This window comes from Sminthopsis crassicaudata, chromosome 4 (genome assembly GCF_048593235.1).
Source record: "Sminthopsis crassicaudata isolate SCR6 chromosome 4, ASM4859323v1, whole genome shotgun sequence".
NCBI lineage: Eukaryota > Metazoa > Chordata > Mammalia > Dasyuromorphia > Dasyuridae > Sminthopsis > Sminthopsis crassicaudata.
This window is the reverse complement of record NC_133620.1, coordinates 350,063,499-350,089,377: the sequence shown is the minus strand read 5'-3', so window position 1 is coordinate 350,089,377 and position 25,879 is coordinate 350,063,499. Positions and strand designations below refer to the sequence as shown.

General features: G+C 34.6%; 1 protein-coding gene across 6 annotated transcripts in view; it reads left to right on the top strand.

Moving 5' to 3' along the window:
* FBXL20 (F-box and leucine rich repeat protein 20) overlaps nt 1–25,879 on the top strand; it is a 114,137-nt gene that overhangs the window by 35,674 nt on the left and 52,584 nt on the right. For all 6 annotated transcript variants that reach the window (XM_074261372.1, XM_074261371.1, XM_074261370.1 and 3 more), the window contains exon 2: nt 17,919–17,980. In XM_074261372.1, coding sequence (XP_074117473.1) covers nt 17,919–17,980 — 62 coding nt within the window. The remainder of the gene's footprint in view (nt 1–17,918; nt 17,981–25,879) is intronic.

Here is a 25,879-nt window from a genome sequence, read left to right as displayed (position 1 = left end):
GTCATCTGTCAGCTTAAGTTCTCAGAGCCAATTTATTGTTTCTATTGTTTATACCTTTGCAGAAGTTAATTTTTAAAAGTAAGAAATGCTTGATTACCATTCTCATTATACTTAAAACCAGCAACAAAGAGGCAGTGTAGAACAGTGGAGAGAACACTGGACTTGGAGTTCAGAGAATTTGGCTACCAATCCAGGCTTTTTAGTGTGATTCTTGTATTTGGACCTTTCTAAGCCTCAATTACCTTATCTAAGAAAAAAAGAGAGGTTCACATTAATTGTTCTTTAAGGTTTCTCATAGTTCTAAAGCTGTGATCTTAAATGGTGGGTTTTGGCTTTCCCTAGTAATTTGAAAGATATAAAAATCCCATAAGCACTTACCTTTTTGGGCAGAGGGGGTGGTATGTACTTAACTTCAGGATGATATATAAATGTTCCCTATATACATATGCAAATATATATATATATGTTTTTGAGAGTAATATTTCTTTTCCATGTACACAATTTTAGAAGGTACCAGATCTTAATGGAATCTTTTTATTTGAGAATTAAAAACGTCAAATTTCACCTCATCATTTAATTTTACCGTACATTTAGCATTTATACACAGCTTTCTTTTTTAACTACTATATTACATACTAGGTAATAGAAGAAATATTCATAGTATTCTTATACCTTATCCTTGCTACTAGATGGCAACTTTCTCTAGGACAAATAGTCTTGGATATCTGTATTCCGTAGTGAATACTTTAATAAATAATTGCTGAATGAGTGAGTATATTTTTCCCCAGTATTGCTGTTACTCAGTAAAAATGAACTTTTGGAAGAAAGGTGGTAAATAAACTTATGCCAAGATTTATGTAATAAAAACATATTTGAATGCCTACTGTGTGCAAGGTATAAGACTTTGGATGTCATGAGGAATATGAAGATGGCCTCAGTTATGATTTCACTTGTTCAGGGTGCTTATGCCTTTCAGATAGATAGAAATGGTTAAAAAAAAATTTTTTTTTTTTTATATCTTTTGATTGTACTTGGACTTAAGTGAGGTAGCATTGCTCAATGTCATTCATCCTCACTCTCTTCCAGAGCCATCACTGTTCAATGGTAGGATAAAGTTACGATGATTGATCATGATTTCAATTATAGTGGATGACCTTGGTTAGTGTCTTTGATGACTAAACAAATCTCTAAGTGTTCCACAGCACCAGCTTTACCTGCAAGACTGTGTGCTCTCTCCCATGCTTTTTAGCAGAATGTTTTCAGCCATGTTATCAAATGCCTTCAGTGAGAGCAAACATGGCATCAAAGTCAGCTACCACATTGAAAGTAGTTTCTTCAACTTGAAAAGACACAAGTCAAAACTGAAGTAGAAGGAGTATTGCTGTATGGTTTTTTTTGTTTGTTTGCAGATGATTTTTCACTCAGTGCAGCCTCCGAAGCTGAGATGCAACAAAGTATGGACTGATTCTTCAGCTTGTGCTAATTTTGGCCTAACAATTGACACCAAGAAATGTGGAACCATGCTGTTACAACAAATGTCGACGTTTTGAATGCTGTGGATAACTTCACTTATCTTGATAGTATACTTTGCAGGGTTGTCCATGATAATGAAGTTGACACATACATTGCCAGAGCTAGCTCCATGTTCTGATGGAACACTGGAAAGTGTGGGGGACAAGAGGTATTAACACTATCAAAGTGAAGCCCTATGGAGCTGTTGTGTTAACTGTTGTTTACCTATGAAATAAGGACAGCATTCCAGCACTATGCCAGGAAACTAAATTGCTTCCATTTGGATTATCTTAGAAAGGTTCTGAAGATCACCTGGTCCTGGTAGGTCCTGAGGGACCCTGAGATCTTTTCTCAAACTAAACTTCTTAGCGTTTAATTTCTACTGCAGAGAGAAGCTTCTTTGGGCTGGTGACATTGTTAGAATGCCAAATTTACACTTGCCAAAAAAAACTACTTTATGGACAGTGCTCAAAGAGTGATCAGGCCTCTTTTAAGAACTTTAAAATTGATTGTCTGACATGGGAGACATTGACACAGGGTCACCCAGCATGGCATGTCCTCATCAGAGAAGGTTCTGTGCTCTATGAGCAAAACAGAATTTGATTAGCTCAAGAGAAACATGAGATGCAGTAGAACCAATTGTATCAGAGCATTCCAAACTCGTAGGTCTGATCAGTCACGGATAGACATACTACCTTGACTTTAACATAGTGATATCATTTTAATTCTCTTCCAGAATGGAGGACAATAACCAACCAACCTAATATAGGGAGGTTGAGACTGATTGATCTCTTGAAATTGAAATGCAATAAAGTTAAAGCTAATCTGGAATCCAACAGTATGTTGTTTATAAAAAACACTTGAAACAGATACACACAGTTAAAATAATACACTTTGCTTGTTATATTTCAGCCAAAGTGTCTGAAGCATGTTTCTGACTTCATATCCATTGTTGTATTTACTACAGTTGCCTTTATGAAAACCAACATATAAAGAAACAATAATACATTCTTTTTGAGAAAAGATTTACAAGTGACTATCTAAAAGAAAAAGATCTATCATTATCTAGTTATTCATGGAACTTTAGTTCCCTACAGAATATAGTTGATCTACCTATTAAAATTCAATTATTTAAAAAAATAATAATAATAACTTTTTATTTTTCAAAATATGTGCAAAGATAGTTTTTAACAAAACCTTTTGCTCCAAATTTTTCTCCCTCTCACCTCCTTCCCTTAGACAGCAAGAAATTCAATTTTGATTATACAGGTGCAATTTTTTTTTCCCCCTGAGGTTGGGATTAAGTGACTTGCCCAGGGTCACACAGCTAGGAAGTGTTAAGTGTCTGAGACCAGATTTGAACTTGGGTCCTCCTGAATTCAAGGCTGGTGCTGTATCCACTGCGCCACCTAGCGGCCCCAGGTGCAATTTTTCTAAAGCATATTTCCACATTTGTCATGCTGCACAAGAAAAATCAGATCAAAAAGGAAAAAAAAATGCAAACAAGGAAGGTAAAAATAGTGTGCTTAAATCCACATTCAGTCTCCATTGTTCTCTCTCTGAATGCATATGGCACTTTCCATCCCAAGTTTATTGGAATTGCCTTGAATCACCTCATTGTTGAAAAGAGCCAAGTCTGTCACAGTTGATCATTACATAATCTTGCTGATACTATGTACAGTGTTCTCTAGGTTCTACTCATTTTACTTAATATCAGTTCATGTAAATCTTTCTAGGCTTTTCTGAAATTCGCCTGATCTTTGTAACTTTTAAGCTAATTATTGTGCCATATAATTTTTTTAAAAAATGATTCTATTCTATTGGGTTTGTTTTGCTTTCTTTAATAGACTCAGAATATTAGAATTGGGAAAAACCTTTTTTTCTCTAAGTAGTATTTTATTTTTCCAAATACATGTAAAGATAGTTTTTAAAATTCATTTTTGCAGAATTTTGTGTTCCAAATTTTTCTCTCTCCTCTACCTCTTCTCCCCAAAACAGCAAGCAATATGATATGGGTTATACATGTAAGATATTTTAAAACATATTTCCATATTTGTCATGTTATGCAAGAAAAATCAGACCAAAAGGGGAAAAAAAAATCATAAAAATAAACAGTGCATCCATATTCAGTCTCCATAGTTCTCTCTCTGGATGTGGATGGTATTTTCCATGGGAAGAACCTTTGAAGTCAACTAATTCTTACTTTTTCTATTCTTTTATCTTTGACATATTATTACTTACCCTCTGCTTGAATATTTTTGTAACTTAACTTTTTTTAAATAAGTGTTTTCATTTTTGGTAGCTCTTAAGTTTTTAATCATTAACAAGTTTTTCTTTTTAGAGGTAAAATTAGTCTTGACCCAAGTTCAAATTCTGTCTCATGCATTTACTAGCTGTATGACCTTGGGCAAGTCACTTAAACCTCTCTGGCCTTCAATTCTCCATTTTGCCAAAACTAATTTTTAAGGAGTCTTTCTCGTCAATTTCTGTGCTATCTTTTCCAACTGTTAGTTTTTTTCCCCAAGCTTTCATAATTCTCCTGCTTAGCTTTCATTTCTTTTCCAAATTTTTCTTCTGTCTCTTGTGATTTTTAAATCCTTTTTGAACTTCCAGAGGAATGTTTTGAGCATGAAAGCAGTTCATATCCCACTTTGAGGTTTCACATGTAGGTATTTTGCCCTTGCTGTTCCCTTCTGGGTTTGTGTTCTGATCTTCCTTGTAGCCATTGTAGCTTTTTATGATCTGGGTTCCTTTTGCCATTTTGTTCATTTTTTAATAGTTTAGCTTTGCTCCAGGGTCACAAGGAAGATTGTCCCAAGCTGCTTTTGCAGGGGGACAGATACCTCTCACTGACTTTGGAGTTGGTGGTGCTTTTGGTTTTCCCATGTAGTGTTGGCCTGGCCTAGTCTCACTGTTATACTGAGGTTTAGGGGTTTGCAGTTTGCTTTCTGTACTTGATTTGGAGGTCTCATAGCTGGCATGCTGAGCCACTGGCCCACTGAGTCAGGACAGAGGGGTCAACAATGCTGGTCTGTTCTTTGGCTAAGAATTTACTGCTAGGTTCCCCACACTGCTCCTGTGCTTGGTTGTATCCATTTACCCCAACCCCCCAAATGAAACGGACATTTCCAAAAGTACTTCCAAGATATCTTAAGCTGGAAAATTGTTTACTCCAAATGTTTGAGATTTCTGCCACTCTAAAATCAGTTCAGAGGTTTTATCTTGTATTGATTCTGCGAGAAACTAGGGAGAGCTCAGGCTATGTCCTAGCTTTTCTCCACCATTTTAGCTCTGCCCTCTTCTCCCGTCAGTTCTCCCATTTGTAAAATGAATGGGTTAGCCTTGATGGTTTCTTATCTTTTCCAGCTCTTAAAGTTGTTTATACCATCTCCTCTGTAAATTGAATATGCACACTTATTGGAAAACAAAGAACAGAGCTTTCCCCATTCACTTATTTTAAGAAAGATAGTAAACAAACATTTATTGTGTGGCAGTTAAAGTGCTGAGCTATCATTTTCTAAATCATATCATTAAGCCTTAAAACAACCCTGGGAGGGATAGTTGAGGAAACTGAGACAGACAAACTGAAATAACTCACAACTTGAAAGTCCCAGAGCCCAGATTTGAACTCAGGTCTTTTTTTAAAATTTTTTTTATTTTATAATTATAACATTTTTTGACAGTACATATGCATAGGTAATTTTTTTTTACAACATTATCCCTTCTATTCCCTTGTGTTCCGAATTTTCCCCTCCTTCCCTCCACCCCCTCCCTTAGATGGTAGGCTTTCCCATACATATTAAATATGTTATAGTATAACCTAGATACACTATATATGTGCAGAACCGAATTTTGTTGTTGTTGTTGCAAAGGAAGAATTGGATTCGGAAGGTAAAAATAACCTAGGGAGAAAAACAAAAAATGCTCACAGTTTACACTCATTTCCAGTGTTCCTTCTCTGGGTGTAGCTGATTCTGTCCATCATTGATCAATTGGAATTGGATTAGTTCTTCTCTATGTTGAAGATATCCACTTTCATCAGAATACATCCTCATACAGTATCATTGTTGAAGTGTATAATGATCTCCTAGTTCTGCTCTTTTCACTCCGCATCAGTTGATGTCTCTCCAAGTCTCTCTGTATTCCTCCTGTTGGTCATTTCTTACAGAGCAATAATATTCCATAACATTCATATACCATAATTTACCCAACCATTCTCCAATTGATGAACATCCCTTCATTTTCCAGTTTCTAGCCACTACAAAAAGGGCTGCCACAAACATTCTTACACATACAGGTCCCTTTCCCTTCTTTAGTATTTCCTTGGGATATAAGCCCAGTAGTAGCACTGATGGATCAAAGGATATGCACAGTTTGATAACTTTTTGGGCATAATTCCAGATTGCTTTCCAGAATGGTTGGAATCTTTCACAACTCCACCCACAATGCATCAGTTTCCCAGTTTTCCCACATCCCCTCCAACATTCATAATTATTTGTTCCTGTCATCTTAGCCAATCTGACAGGTGTGTAGTGGTATCTCAGAGTTGTCTTAATTTGCGTTTCTCTGATCAATAGTGATTTGGAACACTCTTTCATGTGGAACTCAGGTCTTTCTGACTCCAGATCTTTACTCTTATTATACTCTTAGCCTTAGGGTCTAACTATATTGAGACTATTCCCTTCTTTGATCCAAATGCTGTGTGTTTATTGGTTGGATTTTTGAGATCAGAGAGGATTCTCCATCATGCATATAATACCATAGATGCCATTTGCCTATTATCTTGCCCTTTTTTCCCACCTTCAAATTCTCCCTCTCCGTTTATTTTAGTCTGTCTTGGAAAGTGGGTATAGTTTACTGTTGGGATAATACTTGAAGTCTTTCTGGTGTGATAGAACCTGTCAGCATGTGATTACCTCAATACCATGATGAGAAATTGAAGTAGGATTTTGTATGCTTAAATTAATGCAGCATAAAATTTCATTCTTTTCTTAGTAGCCACATTCCAATATTGGCTCATGATTGAACTTGGTTCCATCCACAAAACTCTCCAGACTTTTTACATGAACTATTGTCAAAGCTAGATCTTTACCATCATCATGAAAAGACTCTATGGAACTCAGCAGGGTTGGAGTGTAAGCCCAGGATAGGTTGCCACTGCCTACTGCTTCCTCAACTGCAGGCTGGTTCAGAATACTGTTATAACCAATGATCTTTTAAAGAATGAGAGTGGGGCAGCTAGGTGGTGCAGTGGATAGAGCACCAGCCCTGAATTCAGGAGGACCCGAGTTCAAATGTGGTCTCAGACACTTAACACTTCCTAGCTGTGTGACCCTGGGAAAGTCACTTAATCCCAGCCTCAGAAAAAAATAAAAAATAAAAAAAAATAAAGAATGAGAGAAGAATGCATTATTTAGTGATTCTTAATAGAAATGGGTATGCCCAGTGGCAAGAAGGACACCAAATGCAGAAGCAGGAATACTGTTACCTCAAATTCCTTACCCCTCCCTTGGATTGTTTGGATTTTTAATCCAGGCTAGTTAGAATTGGTCAAATTTAGTCAGATTTACAATTGATCCGATTTACGGTCCTCTTTAGTCATCCATTCCATATGTCAAAAGGATGTCATTGACCCTAATTAAGAAACTGCATGTGAAGTTTTGTAAAACATTTCCATAAATGTCAGGTTGTGAAAGAAAACATAGATCTCTCATCCTAATGAAAATAAAAATCCTCAAGAAACATTTTCTTTATTGTATCTTGATTTCTCATAAAGTCTTTAGCTTCTATTTGGTTAATTCTATTTTTTTAAGAAATTATTTCCTCAGTGAGCTTTTTGTACCTCCTTTCTCAGTTGGCCAATTTTTCTTTTTAAGGTATTCTTCTTAGCTTTTTGTATTTCCTTTTTCACCTTTCAATTCTTTCCCTGTATTTTTTTCTATCTCTTACTTGATTTTCAAAGTCCCTTTTTAGCTCTTCCATGGTCTGAGCCCAATTTTTATTTTTCTTAGAGGCTTTGGATATAGGAGTTTTGACTTTATCATCTTCTGAATGTGTTTTAATTTTCCTTATCATCATAATAACTTTAAGTGGTTTGAAAAAATTTTTGTTGTCCTCAGTTTCCCAATCTATTACTGTGCTTTTAATTTGTTGTTACACACCAGATTTTGTTGTACTTGTACAAAAGACTGTTTTGTTGCACTCCTGACTCCCATCTTATTGCTGCAGGAGTCTTCCCTTGTATCCCCGGTTGAGAGGTCCAGAAGCCTCCAGCATTGCTGCTAATTCAGAGATCTGGACTCGAGCTGGGACTGAGTCTGAGTCCAGATCTAGGTTCAGGACAGGGATTGTATGGTGCACCTTGCCCTGGGATTGCACACTAAACTCCTGCCCTAGTGTCAGAGACCATTTTTGCTGGGCTTCTATGTTGCCTTCAGCTGGAAAACATTCTATTTCATCTTTTTGGGTGTTCTGATGCTCTAAAATTTGTTTAGAGTCATTACTTAAAGGAATTTGGAACAGGTTGGAGGTGAAGTTGGGCAAGTTCTTGCTTTTGTTCTGCCATCTTGGCTCTACCTCTGGTTGGAGATATATTTTTTTTTTTAATAGCTTTTTATTGACAGAACATATGCATGAGTAATTTTTTTCAGCATTGACCCTTGCAATCGCTTCTGTTCTAACTTTTCCCTTCCTTCCCTCCACCCCCTCCTCTAGATGGCCGTCTCATACATGTTAAAGTATATCTTAAATTCAATATATGTGTACATATTTATATAGTTCTCTTGCACTAGAAAAATCAGATTTAGCAAGCTAAAAATAACCTAAAGAAGAAACAAAAATGCAAGCAATCCTCACTTATTTTCCAGTGTTCTTTTGCTGGGTGTAGCTGGTTCTGTTCATCACTGATCAATTGGAACTGAATTGGATCCTCTCATTGTTGAAAATAGCCACTTCCATCAGAATTGATCCTCATCTAGTCTTGTTGTTGCCATGTATAATGATCTCCTGGTTCTGCTCATCTCACTCAGCATCAGTTAATGTAATTCTCTCCAAGCCTCTCTGTACTCATCCTGCTGGTCATTTCTTATAGAACAATAATATTCCATAACATTCATATACCATAATTTACCCAACCATTCTCCAATTGATGGACATCCTTTCATTTTCCAGTTTCTAGCCACTATGAAAAGAGCTGCCACAAACATTCTTGCACATACAGGTCCCTTTCCCTTCTTTAATATCTCTTTGGATATAAGCCCAGTAGTAATACTGCTGGATCAAAGGGTATGCACAGTTTGATAACTTTTTGAGCATAGTTCCAAATTGCTTTCCAGAATGGCTGGATGTATTCACAGTTCCACCAACAATGTATCAGAGTCCCTGTTTTCCCACATCCCCTCCAACATTGCGCATTCTTTTTTCCTGTCATTCTAGCCAATCTGATAGGTGTGTAGTGGTATCTCAGAGTTGTCTTAATTTGCATTTCTCTGATTAATAATGATTTGGAGCATTTTTTCATATGGCTAGAAATAGTTTCAGTTTCTTCATCTGAGAATTGTCTGTTCATATCCTTTAACCATTTGCCAATTGGAGAATGGCTTGATTTCTTTTAAATTAGAGTCAATTCTCTATATATTTTGGAAATGTGGCCTTTATCAGAACCTTTGACTGTAAAAAATGTTTTCCCAGTTTATTATTTTCCTTCCAATTGTATCTGCATTAGTTTTGTTTGTACAAAAACTTTTCAGTTTGATATAGTCAAAGTTTTCTATTTTGTGATCAATAATGATCTTTAGTTCTTCTTTGGACATAAATCCATTCCTCTTCCAGAGATCTGAGAGGTAAACTATCTGGAGGACTTTATTTTTCATTTCCATTGATATTTATCTTATTGGTTTTAACCTGTCCCAGTCATTTTACTCATTTATTGATTTCATAAACATGTCATTTTTCTTAGTCTAATGTATAGTACTCAACATCCCAATTTTTTAAATAAGGGAATGAGAACATAATATGTAAGCTGTAGGCCAGTGAACTTGATTTGAGTTTTGGGTAAATTCAAGAATAAAATCAATAAAGAAATGATTAATGAATCAGAAGCAATGTAAAGAGTCAAAATGGCTTTGCCATAAATAGGTCATGGCAGATTAGCTTTACATTCTTTTTTATTGTGGTTACTAAAAAATTATAGATCAAGAGTGTGCTATCAGTACACTTTACCTAGATTTTGACATAATATTTCCAAGAATTAATTACCAGCTAGAAAGAACCCAGATTAACATAGTTCAAAGTAACAAAACATTGTGGTATTGTTAAATAAGGATGTAAGAAAGATGGCTAAGTTTTGTGGAGATTCTGAGTTTGGTTTTGATTATTTTGAGTTTGAGGTGCCAGCAAGATACCTATATGGAGATCACAATATACACATTTTGTTTCATATACACACTATTCATCCGTTAACTTTTCTACCTTACAAGTCCAATATTAGTACAAACATTTGTCTCTGTGTGTGGGTAAAGACAAGAGAGAAGAGAGAGGTCTGTTTCTTGTGCTATATAATTGTGTAGTAATCCCTTCAGTTTGGGAATTAGCCTGCCAAATACTTCCAGTCATATGTCAATCAGTCCTTCTGTCATTCATGGAATTTTCATGTTTCCATCTTAACCAGATGACAGAAAAGCCAGGAACAATTTAGATATATGTGCAAAGAGTAACATGTTGGCTTTTGACCTCCAGTGTTATATTTGATCAAGTATCTGAAACTTTATTATGAAAAAGATGGAGAGATTTATAATATAATTAGATGGATTTCAGAATTAGTTGAATGGCCAGATAAAGACAAATCATTGATTGTGTTAACTTAGATTTGAAGCTAGATGAGACCTTTAATTAAGGTTGTATAGTCCAACTTGCTTGTTGTACAGATGAGGCCCCAAATCACAGAGATTCACTGAAAAAGATCTGAGGATTTTGTGATGTGGCAGCCAAAAAAAAGTATTGTGATATTTGGTTGCATTTAGAAACACATAGCTTCCAGGAATAAGTAGGTACTAGTCATACATATTTGAAGTACTGTGTCTGAGTACTGTATTCCTTTCTAGGTCCCATATGTTAGGGAACACATTGATAAACCTAACGGATATGCAAAGGAGGGCAGCCAATATGAAGGAAGATGAAAAAACTAGGAATATCTGCCCTGAAGAAGAGACAATTTAAGGAGGGTGTGTATTCATATATTGAAGGGTTATCATGTGCAAGAGAGATTTACCTCTTTGACTCTAAAGGAGAGAAGAATCAGGAGCAATAGTTGAATAGACAAATTAAGGATTAATATTAGCAAAAACTTCCTAATAAAAAATGGTATAAACATCCCTGAGAATTGTTGATTTCTTATTGAAGAGCTTCAAGAAGAAACTCTGAATGACCACTGTTGAAGTTCAATTAGTACCCCAAAAAGTTTGGGGTTCCATATCTGTCAGATATCTCATGAGAATTTGCAGGCTTCGACCCATTTCCAAGTCAAGGGGCAAAGTTTATTATAATTGTAGCCAGTTAAAGCAGGCTGTTTCAAAAGAAGTTAGGAAAGAAATAGGAGCAAGAAGATAAATTTATTAGGAAAAAGTGCTTCATGTCACTGATATGCTAATTTTATGGCTTAGAGGTGGAGTTGGGGAGTGGTCTTAGGGGTGGATTTGAGGAGTGATCTGGTGTACAATTCATTATTGTCTCAGAAACTTTATCACTGACTAACAGATTGTTAATTAACAGCCAGCAATATTTATAGCCATCTTAACTGGGGTAGGATAACCTAAAGGAAGAAAAATATCATTTCCAGCTACATCATTCCCAAGGCCAGGTAGCCTTAGGGTTATTGATACATCTTCCCTTGATGCTGCATCACATCAAGGTATGTTATAATTGGCATTCATTTTTGTTTGGGCTGAATTAAGTGGTCCAGCTCTGAAATTCTGTAATTTTGTAGAATAGGAAACAGCTATGAGACTATCAAATTTTATTCCTGGATCAACCAAAGAAATACTTCTACAAATAAATTGTGTTGGTATGTATAAAGCACAATAGTTTTATAAATACATTCGTTGCTTTGTATTGAGTGATAATGTAAAATAACTAGCTGACATATGCCTTGGAAAATTCCAAAGGTTTTTCCAGTTATCAGGTTTTGGCACATGAGCTGGAACTTTTGCATGGGGATTTTAAGTCATTCATTCTCTTAGGGCTCTTTGAAACTGTTTGGGGCTTATATGCTATCCACTTCCTCCTAGTTAAAACTTTTAAATATCCGTCTGCATATAGTAGATGTCTGTTGTTTGATGCAAATAATCTAGCCACTTTTCCCTTTGGCCTCCTAACTTCATAGAAGTTTTTTAGCGGGACATAGCAGATTATTCGTATGGAGTAGCATTAGAATTGTTTAAAGTATGGTCTAACCACCCTGTAGATAGATCATGTGGGATTATTCAGGACCAGAAAATTTTTGGTGGATGAAGTTGGATATGACAGAATAATCTAAAAGGAAAAAAGCACGATTTATTATTTAGAACAGACATTGATATTATAATGTGTGAGTAAAAAAGAAGTCAAAGTAAAAATAGATCCAGGAAGTTGAGTTGATGCCAGAAGGTGTCCAGAGCTGGAAGCATTGTTTGTTTGAACCTCAAACTCCCTTTCTTTATCTTGGGATTCTTAGGAGACATATAGTCATAGAATCATAATGAATTGGCTGCAGTTTGTATCTAACAAGCTGTTATATTCCTACTAAGACTAAGATGTTGGGTGGAGGGGGTATATCCTTATTTCATTTTAAGTTTAGCTGACCAGAAAAAAATGTTTTTCCCTTAGTTTTTGGCAGGAAAACTAGTCTATTATAAAAACATCTGATGTTGGTTGGATATAGAAAAGAGCATATTGTTGATAAAAATTGCTTAATGGGGTTATTAATGCTTAATGTAAATCTGCAATTTCACAGATTTTTGCCAAATATTACAATAGATTTTAAGTAGCCAATGAAAATAGATCTAGGGTTCCTGACGTTTGCAACTTAGAGCCTCACTCTCAGTGAGCTTTAAACCCAAATACAAAATTGCCTCTTTAAGTAGTTTAGTGAGAAACATGTTATTAAGCTACAAATTGAGTAGTTTCTCTTACAGGTTCAGTTCTATTTCAGTGAAATCCAAGTGATTTGTTTTTGTTATTTTGTTTTACTGGAACTTTGTTATGTTATATTACACAAAATAAAAAGGCCCTCAGCTTAATCCATATTTTTTAAAATGTAAAGATTTTCACTGAATACATGTTGAAAACAAATTTAACTTTGCTAAAGAGACAGACTGATTGACAAGTCACTGAATTTATAAATGTCCCAAAGTTAACTCTGGTCTTTTTTTTCTGTGTGTGACCTTTTTTGTGTCATTAATCCCATTGACAGTTTATGGCAATATTGGCAGTGCTATAGACTCTTTCTCAGAATGAAGATTTTAAATAGATACAATAAAATATGTAAGGGTACAAAGTAAACCATTTATATTGAAATACAGTTAACAATATATGCATATATCTTTAAAATTCATAGACCCTAAGAACTTTTACTCTTAAGACTACAAGTTAAAGGTGAGTTGACAGCTATTCTTGAAATCATCCCCTGAAGTGATTCAGTGTTACTTCATTAATCAATCAATAAATCTTTATTAAGGACCTACTGTGTATACTGTACTAAATCCTGGAGATATAAAAAGAAGGGGATGGAGAACACCACAAACTACTACCTAGTCCCTACTCTGAAGTAGTTTACTGTTTAATGGAAAAGATAACATGCAAACAAATATAAACAAAGGTAATTTTTTTTTTTTTAACTAGATAAATAGGAAATAATTAACAAAGGTTAGGCTTTGCTATTAAGAGTAAGTGGGGAAGACTTTTTCTAAAAGGCGGGACTTAAAGGAAGCTTTCAGTCAGTAGTTGAAGAGTGTCTGGGAAGAGGCAAAGAAAATACCTAGAACCAAAAGATAGGATGTTTTGTTTTGGGAATAGCCCCAGGGGCCCAATAGTGAGCTTCTGGTATAAGACTGGAAAAGTTAGAGGGGGGCTAGATTATGAAAGTCTTGGATGCCAAAGGTAGTATTTTGTGTCTTATCCTCAAGGTAACTAGGAGCCACTGGAGTATATTTATTGGGGGATGGGGGAGTGGTTAACATTATCTAACCTGTGTTTTAGAAAAATGATTTTAGATGGATTGCAATGGGGAGAGATTTGAGGAAGGCCATTGCTAATAGTCCAGGTAACCTGCACCAGAGTGCTGGTAATGTCAAAGGGAAGAAGGGAGTGTACTGGAGAGATGTTGCCATAGGTCTTAGCAATAGATTGAACATGGAGAGATGGTCTGGGAAGATAGTGAGGATACTTAAAATATATTTATTTATACATAAAAATTAACAGTTTCCTTCTTTTTGGAATGAAAGATTTGAAAGTCATATTATTCCTCAACTATCTAATTTAAGGGGGAAATTATTACAGTTTTACACAGAGCAACAGTTAGTGCTAATGTACAACCAAATCACTGGAATTAAAAAAATCTAAATGTTTAGGAATGTAGAGTCATTAGATGGGGCTATTGAAATGGCCGATTGCTTTAGGTGGTATTTTATTTGTTGGAGAAGAAAGATGTGGGTAAATTTAAAATGGTCTTGTGATGAGAAGAGACATCTGTACCCAGAGAGAAGACAGTGGAAACTGAGTTTGGATCATACCATAATATTTTCACTCTTTTTGTTGTTGTTTACTTATATTTTGTTTTCTTTCTCATTTCTTTTTCTTTTTGATGATTTTTTTGGAGCAGCATGATATTTGTGGAAATATATAGAGAGGAATTGCGCATGTTCAACATACATTGGATTATTAGCCAACTGAGGGAGGGGGTGGGAGAAGGGAAAGGAAAAAACTTAAAGCATGAGTTTTTAGGGGTGAATGTCGAAAATTATCCATGTGTATATTTTGAAAATAAAGGTTTAATTAAAAAATTTTAGTTAAAAAAAAAAGCTGTGGGTAATAAGATAATGTAACTCCCATTTTACCCTTATTTATACAGATATTGCCTTTAAACAACTCATTTTGAGTATGAAAAAAAACTAATAAAAATGTGTTGTATTTCTACAAGAAATACAAGGTTGAATGGCTAACTCACTTTAAAAGTCTTGACTATATGAATCAGAAATCCAACTAACTCTTTTTATTTTAAATTATCGGGGGACTGGCAAATCTTAATTGATTCTCCTAACCTATTCCTATTAAATTTCACTTGCAACATAATCTCATTAGAATGATTACATGTCTCACCATGAAATTATTTTATTTTTCAGTTAATAAGTATTTATTTTCTCTTTCCTGTTTTATTTCATTAAAAGAAAAAACCCTTGTAACGAATATACATATTCAAACGACACATTCCTACATTGTCTATGTGCAAAAACATATTGAATCTTGAAATCCATCTCTTCTGGCTGAAGGCAGGTAGCATAGACCTTTAAAATCATGATTAGCCATTACATTGATAAAAGATTTGAAATCTTTCAAGGTGTGTGTGTGTGTGTGTGTGTGTGTGTGTGCGTGCGTGTATTCCACTGTTTTTATAAAAGCATTTATTTTTTTAAATGACAGTACAAACTAATCACATTTATCCAAAGCAATCTTTTGTAATCCCGGAAACACTAAAACAGTGTGAGAATCTGGGTTTGACCCCTTGAGATCATCTTATGGGTTAAATCTTCTCAGAAATAGGCATTCTTGGAGTCTTCGACAGTTTCTCCAATTCTTATTTCTTCTACTCTTTAAAAAGATGGATTATTTGCTTCCTTCCTCCCTTGGCAAAATAAAGCTTTCATTTAAAGAGAATTGACCTAACTCACTGCTTATTAGCTAGAATCAGTTTTTCTTGAATTTTTCAGGCCATTCTCATTTTGGCTTTAATATTTTCTTATTTTCACATGTGTTTTATAGTTATATTTGTATATGATTCCAATAGAGTGTAAATTGCTTGAAGGTAGCAATTATGTTGTTTTTCATTTTTACAATGAATATTTGTTGAATGGAATCAATTTCCTTTGATCTGTTTCTGCCCCCACCACTCTGGTAAAAATTTTTTTTTTTTTTCAGCCTTGAAGTCAGGAGGACCTGAGTTCAAATTTGGTCTCAGACACTTAACACTTCCTAGCTGTGTGATTTTGGGCAAGTCACTTAACCCCAATTGCCCCAGCAAAACAAAAAACCCCAAAAACTTTTCTTCTTAGGCTGTCCCTAACCTTTTTGCCAAATCCAGAAGGCTTTGTCTTGATAGAAACTATCATGTCCATGTAGACAGATACACATTCCCTCCTTGCCCTGCTATCCCAGGAAATTCTACTCAGACCTCACTTATGCCTTCTCCAAAGTTACAAAGCCTGGAGCTGGAACTCAGTCTGATCTTTTCCTCATGGTTCTTCCCTCCTTACTCTACAAAATCCCCAAACCTTCTCTTCTTAACTTACTTATTCATGAACTATTTTTCTAATCTAATGTCGAAATTTTGTTGATTCTCTTACTGCCTTCTAATCACTGAATTATTCTCCTGTCAATCTCCTTTATTCTCTTTTTATATTCTTCCTGCCACTACCCAGTGGCTACTCAGCCTAGTGTTGTTGGAATAATTTCCTACTTAACTAGTTGTTTCCTATTCTTTTTCATCTATTTCCTATTCCCCAACTACCTCCTAAAAGACAGCTTTTATCATGTTGCTCTGCTTTTCAAAAACCTTTGTTGCCTGACAACAAAAATTATTAAATTGCTGCTTGTTTGTTTTTGTTTTTCCTTGCTAATCAGCCTAAGTATTAACTTAGTAGCCAGGCATTGAAAGTTCATTTTGTTAATTAATATGAGAAAATTACTGCTGTAAGAACTATAATGAAAAAAAATTAATGTAGTATCCTAATTTCAGTTAAATAATAATAAGTCTTTTCCATTTAACTTCCTTTATAGATTTTTCTATTTTGAAGTCTTGGTTATATATGCTTTTTGTCCTGGTTTGCAGAGCCAGCTTTCTCTGTTATGATGGTAATGATTCTGACTAAAGCTATTTCCAGTAGGAATAGTATGTGATGATAATGATTATATCAGTTTGTACCCTTGACTACACGAGGCATTGAAAAAGATGCTTCCTCTCCCCTCAGATTTAAAAAAAATTTTTTTAATTAATTTTATAATTATAACATTTTTGACAGTATATGTGCATAGATAATTTTTTACATTATCCCTTCCCCTCAGATTTTTAGAAGATTGACTATTAATGAGAACTTTAAAAAAAATAAGCTGAGTATGAAAGATGTTTGGGGAAATATTAATTAAAGATATTTTTAAAAGATATCTTTAATTGGTTTAAATTTGTTTGAGATTTTTTTATTGTAGGAAGGTTCTTATTAGGATCTATCATTGTGTTTTTAAATGATGTTGAAGTAGGAACGTTAAGAGTTCCTACTTGTTCTTAATCCTAGGAATAAGAAGAAATGAGTTAAAGAATGTCCTTTCTATAGGAGCTTATATTTTACTGGAGATATATAGCATGTAAACAAATAAATATAAAGTATGTTTACAACAATACAAAATAATCTCAGACTGTGCTAACAGCTTGAGGCTAAATGCCAAGAAAGGATTTGGGTAGGAAGTGATATGTGAATTGTAAGGTATAGAACTGAGGAATCAGTGCATTCTTGATGTGAGGGAATGTTTTATGCAAAGGCATGGAGGGGAGAAAGTGAATTTTTCGGTACTGGAAATAAATCATCAGGGCAAAGCTGTGATTATAAGAAGGGGAATTATATGTAGTAATATTAGAAAGGCATTTGGAATCTAAATGGCTATTCTGGGAAGTTTGTATTTTACCTAGGGGCAGTTGAAGGCTACTTGAAAATTTTAAGAAGGATCTGGCTTGATCAGATTTTTTGTTTGTTTGTTATGAAAATCCATATGGTAGTTGTAGAAAAAGCTCCTTGGAGAGGATAGAGAGAACCTGAACCCAGGAGACCATTTGGGAAGCTGGTGTAATAGTCCTGGTGAGAGATAGAGACCCTGACTTAGGAAAGTATGTATGTGAGATCAGCAGACAGATAACAGAATCAACAATATTTAGTAACTGATCAGACATGGATACTATAAAGGAAAGAAGAGAACACAAGGATGACTTGTTTGGGTATCTGAATAACTGAAAAGATGATAATAGTCTCAACAGATCTAAGGAAGTTTGGAGGAAGGATGATTTAAAAAACACTTTTTTTTTTTTTTTTCCTGGGATAGTTTTTATTTCTACTATTTAAGCAGAGCAGAGAGTTTCTTAAATTTGTGGAACTTTACATTTTTCCCCCCAGATGTTCTCAAACAATGATGAAGCTGTGATCAATAAAAAGCTTCCCAAAGAACTACTGCTAAGGTAAGTCTGTGAAATTAGAATTCTTTTGTTTCTCTTTTGCATCCAATGCCTATTATAGATAATTATTATAATTTGTTTTGACAGTCAATGCTTATTACTGCTGCTGCTGCTACTGCTGTTGTTTTGCCAATAGCAAATGTACATTGTTTATTGATCATTTCTGATAAAGTCAAAAAGTATTAAGCATTTTCTGTGTGCTAGGCATTGTGCTGAGGACTAGGATTACAAAAAATGGTAAAGACAGTCTCTGTTCTTAAGGAGCTGACATTCTTACAAGGAACATATAAATGAATAAATAATATACGAACTATATTCAGAGTAAATAAATTGCAATATTAGAGGGAATGATATTAGTAACAGGGAGGATCAGAAAGGCCTTTTGCAGAAAGTGAGATTTCTGTTGAGTCTTGAATAAACCAGAGAAAGAGAGGCAGCTGTGAAGACACAGAATACTTCAGGCATGAGTTTAGATAATACATATAAAGATATGAGTTATAGGGCCATGTTGGAAGAACTACAAATAATATCCATTTATTAGTTCCTTTATACCATGATTTTAAAAGGACATCTTATTAGATATTTCATTTTTTCTCCATTCACTTTTTTTTTAAATGTGAAAAAATGTATATAAAATCAAAAGTTGAGAAATACTAGAAACTTTCCTTGTATAGATACTGAATTAATTATAGGTGCCATTTCCTCCTGTTATTCTAGAATACTGGCACTAGCAATAAGACTAGAATAATATTAAAAGTATAAATATAGGCAAAGAGATCATACAACTACACAGTATGATTTACTTAGAAAATCAGCAAAGAAACCAGTTGCAACAGTGGTGACTATAAATAAGCAAGATAAAGAATAAACCCATAAAAATCAGCAGCATTTCTACATGACAATAACAAAGTCCAGAAAGCAATAATGGAAATAGAATTTCTGTTCAGAATAATTACAAAATGCATAAAATATTTGAAAATCAGTCTGCAATGGCTCATCAAACATGTCAAAAAATTTTTACAAAGCACTTTAAGGAAAACTACTGAGTGCTCTTGAGTTAGATATGCCAATATAATAAAAATAACAAATGCTATTTTAAAGGATTTATATTTATAGATCAGTCATCAAGTGACTATTTAATGGAGCAAAACCAAATAACAAAAATTATTTGCAGGACCAGAGCTCTTAAATTCTAAGGGAACTATGCGAACTTAAAGAGGTGGGAATAGGAATTAGGGGAAATAGCATGCCAAAACTCATATTGAGTATTGGTTTTAAAAGAATAAAATTATATTAAGTAAAGTAGAAATTGCTGAGACTTTATTTAGATAGAGCAAGATGATTCTTTCCTATGTAGTTTCTTTTTATAATAGCTTTTTATTTTTTAAAATACATGCAAAATTAATTTTTAGCATTCATCATTGCAAAACCTTGTGTTCCAAATTTTTCTCCCTCTTTCCCTTCCTTTCCCCTCCCCTAGTCAACAAGTAATCCAATATAGGTTAAATGTGTACAATTTTTCTAAACATATTTCCACATTTATCATGTGAAAATCAGACTAAGAAAAATCAGATCTGGGACAACGAGGTGGCGCAGTGGATAGAGCACTAGTCCTGAAGTCAGGAGTACGTGAGTTCAAATCTGATCTCAGACGCTTAACACTTCCTAGCTGTGTGACCCTGGCAAATCACTTAACCCCAGTTGCAGAAAAAAAGAAAAATTAGATCAAAAAGAAAAAAAATGAGAAAGAAAGAAAAAAACTAAGCAAATAAGTAACAAAAAGCGTGAAAATATTTTGTTGTGATCCACCTTCAAGTCACCACAGTCTTCTCTCTGGATGCAGAGACTCTCCCTCATAGTCTATTGGAATTGGCCTGAATCACCTCATTGTTGAAAAGAGCCATGTTCTTCAGAGATGATCATCACACATATATAATATTTTTTGTTGTTGTTTGCTTGCATTTTGCTTTCATTTCTTTTTTCATCTGATTTTTCCTATGCAGCATGATAATTTTGGAAATATGTATATGTAATTGCACGTATTTAAAATTTATTGGGTTGCTTTGCCATCTAAAGAAGGGAGCTATGGGGAAAAGGGAGGGAAAAAATTGAAACATAAGATTTTGCAAGGGTAAGTGTTAAAAGTTATGTGTACGTTTTGAAAATAAAAAAGCTTTAATAATAAAAAAAGAAAAAAAATAGGGTACAGTTTGAATTGTATGGCAGCACTTGACAGGCTACATTTTATGCTACCATGTTCAATTATTTGACCCAGCATATGTTAATATACAGCTAGAAAATTATGCTTTTGGAAGTAAACTACTCCATTGTCTGTTGTATAATGAAGACTAGGCATTACAAATGAATTAAGCAAGTGTTCTGATTTTGGCTTACTTTCAACTTATTCACTATTTCTTTGCTTGTCCTTTCTGAAACAAAGTTCATAAGTAATGATTTTGAGAGCTGGAATCTACTGTTTGCATACTGTGAAATTCACTTACCACAGATTGACAGTGTACTCTTAGAAAAGAAGATTCAATGTATTTATCTAGGGGTGTCTTCTGGAAATGAGCATCAGTATTTAGAAAACAAAGATTGTGTCTTTAGCTAGTACAAATGTATTTTGCATTATTTCCAATGTTACTCTTATGAAGATGGTATTGATAACTCCAAAAATGAGAGGTCAAGTGATATGTACTTGATCCCACGCATACCCCTTTAGTTATGGGAATTGGCATAGTTTCAAGATGAAGGGGTATGACTGCTGAGGAAAAGTATTATATAAGAAAATTGTGACAGGGCTGAGGGGGAGAGAGGGAAAGGAAGGGGGCAAAGCCAACATGGTTAAAGAGAATGCATGTTTCTTTTTGACCTTTTCCTACTACCTTCTCACTAATTATGAAATTCAGCCTCTGAATTAATGCTGCACTGGCAGAATCCACGAATATTGGAATTGCAGCAAATTATCAGCAGAACATAATTTTGAAAATCACCAGAAAAGGTCTGTTTCGGTTGGGTGTGGGAGGAGGCCAGGCACAGGCAGGCAGGCAGAGCACGGAGGCCAGGGCATGCTGTACAGACCTGGAGTGGGGCAGACCTGGGGTGGTATGGTTTCAGAGGGGTGGTGTAGACCTCCCCACAGCATAGAAACTACTATACCAGTGTTGGCCACTCTGCCCTGGTTGCAAGCAAGCAGATCAGCAGAAAAGTTATAAAACACCCAACACAATTGCAGAGGGTAAAGAGCAAATTTGAGAGTCTCCCTGGACCTGGCCACACCCACCAAGCACCAGGAGTGAATCAGCACGTACCCAGGGCTGCTTTGATGCTGCTTATAGAGGAAGCTTGGAAAACCTCCATTGCCCTAAAAGCAGATTGTAATTTTTTTTTTAAGTGAGTAGAAAAGCAAAGAGAACTCTAACTATAGTTTCTTTCTTTCTTTTTTTTTTTTTTTTTTAATTTTTATTTTATAATTATAACATTTTTTTGACGGTACATATGCATGGGTAATTTTTTACAACATTATCCCTTGCACTTACTTCTATTCAGATTTTTTCCCTTCCTCCCCCAACCCCCTCCCCCAGATGGCAAGCAGTCTTATATATGTTAAATATATTACAGTATATTCTAGATACAATATATGTGTGTAGAACCGAATTTTTTGTTGCACAGGAAGAATTGGATTCAGAAGGTAAAAATAACAGTTTACACTCATTTCTGGATGTAGCTGATTCTGTCCATCATTAATCAATTGGAATTGGATTAGCTCTTCTCTATGTTGAAGAAATCCACTTCCATCAGCATACATCCTCGTACAGTATCATTGTTGAAGTGTATAATGATCTTCTGGTTCTGCTCGTTTCACTCAGCATCAGTTGATGTAAGTCTCTCCAAGCCTCTCTGTATTTCTCCTGTTGGTCATTTCTTATAGAACAATAATATTCCATAACATTCATATACCATAGTTTACCCAACCATTCTCCAATTGATGGACATCCATTCATCTTCCAGCTTCTAGCCACTATCAAAAGGGCTGCCACAAACATTTTGGCACATACAGGTCCCTTTCCCTTCTTTAGTAGTTCCTTGGGGTATAAGCCCAGTAGTAGTATGGCTGGGTCAAAGGGTATGCACATTTTGATAACTTTTTGGGCATAATTCCAGATTGCTCTCCAGAATGGTTGGATTCTTTCACAACTCCACCAACAATGCATCAGTGTCCCAGTTTTCCCACAGCCCCTCCAACATTCATCGTTATTTGTTCCTGTCATCTTAGCCAATCTGACAGGTGTGTAATGATACCTCAGAGTTGTCTTAATTTGCATTTCTCTAATCAATAGTGATTTGGAACACTCTTTCATATGAGTGGAAATAGTTTTAATTTCATCATCTGAAAATTGTCTGTTCATATCCTTTGACCATTTATCATTTGGAGAATGGCTTGATTTCTTATAAATTAAAGTCAATTCTCTGTATATTTTGGAGATGAGGCCTTTATCAGAACCTTTAACTGTAAAAATTTTTTCCCAATTTGTTACTTCCCTTCTAATCTTGTTTGTATTAGTTTTGTTTGTGCAGAAACTTTTTAATTTGGTGTAATCAAAATGTTCTATTTTGTGATCAATAATGGTCTCTAGTTCTCCCTTGGACACAAACTCCTTCCTCCTCCACAAGTCTGAGAGGTAAACCATCCCATGTTCCTCCAATTTATTTATGATTTCATCTTTATGCCTAAATCTTGGACCCATTTTGATCTTATCTTAGTATGTGGTGTTAAATGTGGGTCCATGCCTAGTTTCTGCCATACTAATTTCCAGTTTTCCCAGCAATTTTTGTCAAATAATGAATTCTTATCTCAAAATTTGGGATCTTTGGGTTTGTCAAAGATTAGATTGCTGTTTTTATTCACTATCTTGCCCTGTGAACCTAACCTATGCCACTGATCAACTAGTCTATTTCTTAGCCAATACCAAATGGTTTTGGTGACTGTTGCTTTATAATATAGCTTTAAATCAGGTACACTTAGAAAAGGGCAAAAAGAATAAGGGAAGAGAGAGGAAAGGGAGGATAAATTAGTATGCCACATTAGAGTATGCATCAAACATGGAAAAAGGAGATGGATAAACACTTTGCACATGAACCTCACTTGGATCTTAATTGGACAAGAGATTAAACACATACATCACACACAGAGTTTGGTATAGAAAAAAATTCAGAGAGAATAAGATAGAAACAGATAGCAGGGAGATTAGGACTAAAAGAGATTCAAGATGGGTTGTCATTAACAAAACAAATTTCCGGTTTCAGAGGATAAATTGTGAAGTGGAATAAGAAGAAAGAAAGAATAAGAACCTAGGATAGGGACTGAGCCAAGTGAAAGACAAAAAGTAGGATGGAAGCATATTGTATTAAATATATAGATAGTTTTGAGTAGAATTCTTTCTCACCACCCTCTTTTCTCTGTAAAGAAGGGAATGTGGGTGGAAAGAGAAAAAAAAAATAGAAGAAGATAGGATAGAGGAAAATTGTTAATAACCAATTTACATCATAACTATTCAAAACCTGAATAGGATGAACTCACCTTTAAAATGGAGAATGGTAGCAGAGTGAGTTAGAAAGTAGAATATAACAAATGTTATCTATTTTTTAAAAATACTTGAAACAGAAACATTCATAGAGAATTAAAATGAAGGCCAGGATAAGCTCTAATATCTTTCAGAAGAATTTGGAAAATCAAGAGTTATGATCTCAGACAAACAGTAGTAAAAATAGATTTGATTAAAGAATTAAATAAGTAAGCTATATTGTGCTTTAAAGGCATGGATAATGAATTACTATCAATATTATCCACTGAATGGCATAGTATCTACATACTTAATGGAAAAGTTAATTGATTTTCAGAAAGAATAGATAGTAAAACTCTAATGAGGATTTCAGTGTATTTTCCTCCAAATCCAGACTTAGACATATCTCACATATATACAATAAGTCAAAAACCTAAATGGAAATTTAGAAGTTAGGTGTAATGTCTCTATGGTAAATACTGAATGGAAACAAAGACACATTTCTGAGTTGTTTGGGAAACTTTAAAAAAAAAAAAAAACAACTGACCATATGACTATGGCATTAAAAAAACCTTGTATATTCAGTAAACCCAAGCTATTTTACACATTGTTTACCAATGACCACAAAAAAAAAAATTCTTCTTTAAACAAACAAAAAAACATAAAATAAATAAGCCATTGGCTAATCTGATTTTTTTAAGAGATCAAATTGTCAACATTAAAAGTGAAGTAAATTTTTTAAAAAATTATTCAGTCAGTCAACTAGCATTTCTTAAGCACTTACAATATGCTTCATACTGTGCTGAGCATTGAAAATAAAAGAATAAAATGTTTAATTATTTTTTTCAGTTAAGTATTTATTTTCTCCCTCTCTCACAATTGAATTTTTAAAAAAGAAAAACCTCATAACATATAAGCACAGTCAAGTAAAGCAAATTCCATTCATTGACCATGTTATCTTCTGCTGGTACTTTTTAGTCCTCTAAAATCAGTCAGTTAATTAACTTTTTTTAGTGCCTGCTTCGTCCCAAGTGCTGTACTGAGTATTAGGGATACAAAGAAAGACAAAAATAGTCTCTGCCGTCAAGGAGTTAATGGTCTTATGGAGACAACTTTAATCGTATACCACAAACAAGACAATTTAGGGGTAGTATTGGAAGGCACTAAAATTAAGGACTTTAAAAAGCCTTCTTAAAAATGGTGAGGGATAGTCAGTGAAAATGGAGGGAGTTGTGTTTTATTCAAGGTACAGACGGGAGGCCTGTGGGGTTTGAGTATGTGGGGAGGAGTAAGGTTTAAGAATACTGAAAGTCAAAAAAGGGCTTATGAATACTTTTAAATGCCAAACAGAGTATTTTATATTTAATCCTGAAGGTATTAGAGAACGCCTGGAGTTTATTGAATTGACATAATCTAACTTGTGCATTTGATAGCAGGATGGAGAATGGGTAGGAGAAGGGAAAGATTGTTCTAGTAATTCAGTCATGAGATGATGAGGACCTACCCCAGAATAGTTGCAGTGTCAGGGGAGAAAAAGGTACATGTCTCAGAAATATTGTGAAGGTTATATTGATCAGACTTGGCACCAGATGGGATGTTGAGGGATGAGAATGAGAAGTATAGGATGTTGTCTTCAGTAAGGAAATTTGGAAGAGAAATGGGTTTGGGGGAAACAATAGAAATTCAGTTTTTTACATGTTGAGTTTAAGATGTTTTCAGGTCATTTAGTTATGGATGTCCAGTAGGAGTTGGAGATATAAGACTTGAGATTAAGACCTTTCATTCTGTATCAGTTTATAGAAGTCTCATTTTCTCTGAGATTTTGTCATTTCTTCTAGTGGAGTAATATTATATATATATTACTATGTGTTTAGACCTTCAAAAAAGAAAAAAAAAAAACATTTCCCCACCCTTCTCTGTTTCCAGATTTTGACTATTATAGAAAGGACTTATATAAATATTTTTGTACATAGAAATCTTTTTTCCTCATTTCTTTGATTTCTTTAGGGTATATACATCCTTAGCAACAATGTGGGTAGATTCAAGGGTATATGCATAGTTTAGTGTCTTTGTGGGCATAGCTTCAAATTGCCTTCTAGAATGGCTAGATCAATTCATAGCTTTTCTCCTATAGTCCTTTCATAAAATGTCATCTTCATCTTTCTCAGTGTGGTTAATGGGAGGTAGAACCTCAAATGTTTTAATTTACATTTCTTTAATTAGTAATTTTCATGTGCTTATTGGTAGCTTGGATGTGTTCCTTTATGCCTTTTGATGATATGTCTATTATTGAGGAATGCTTTTATTCATTTCATATAAGTTTGAATCAGTTGTTTAT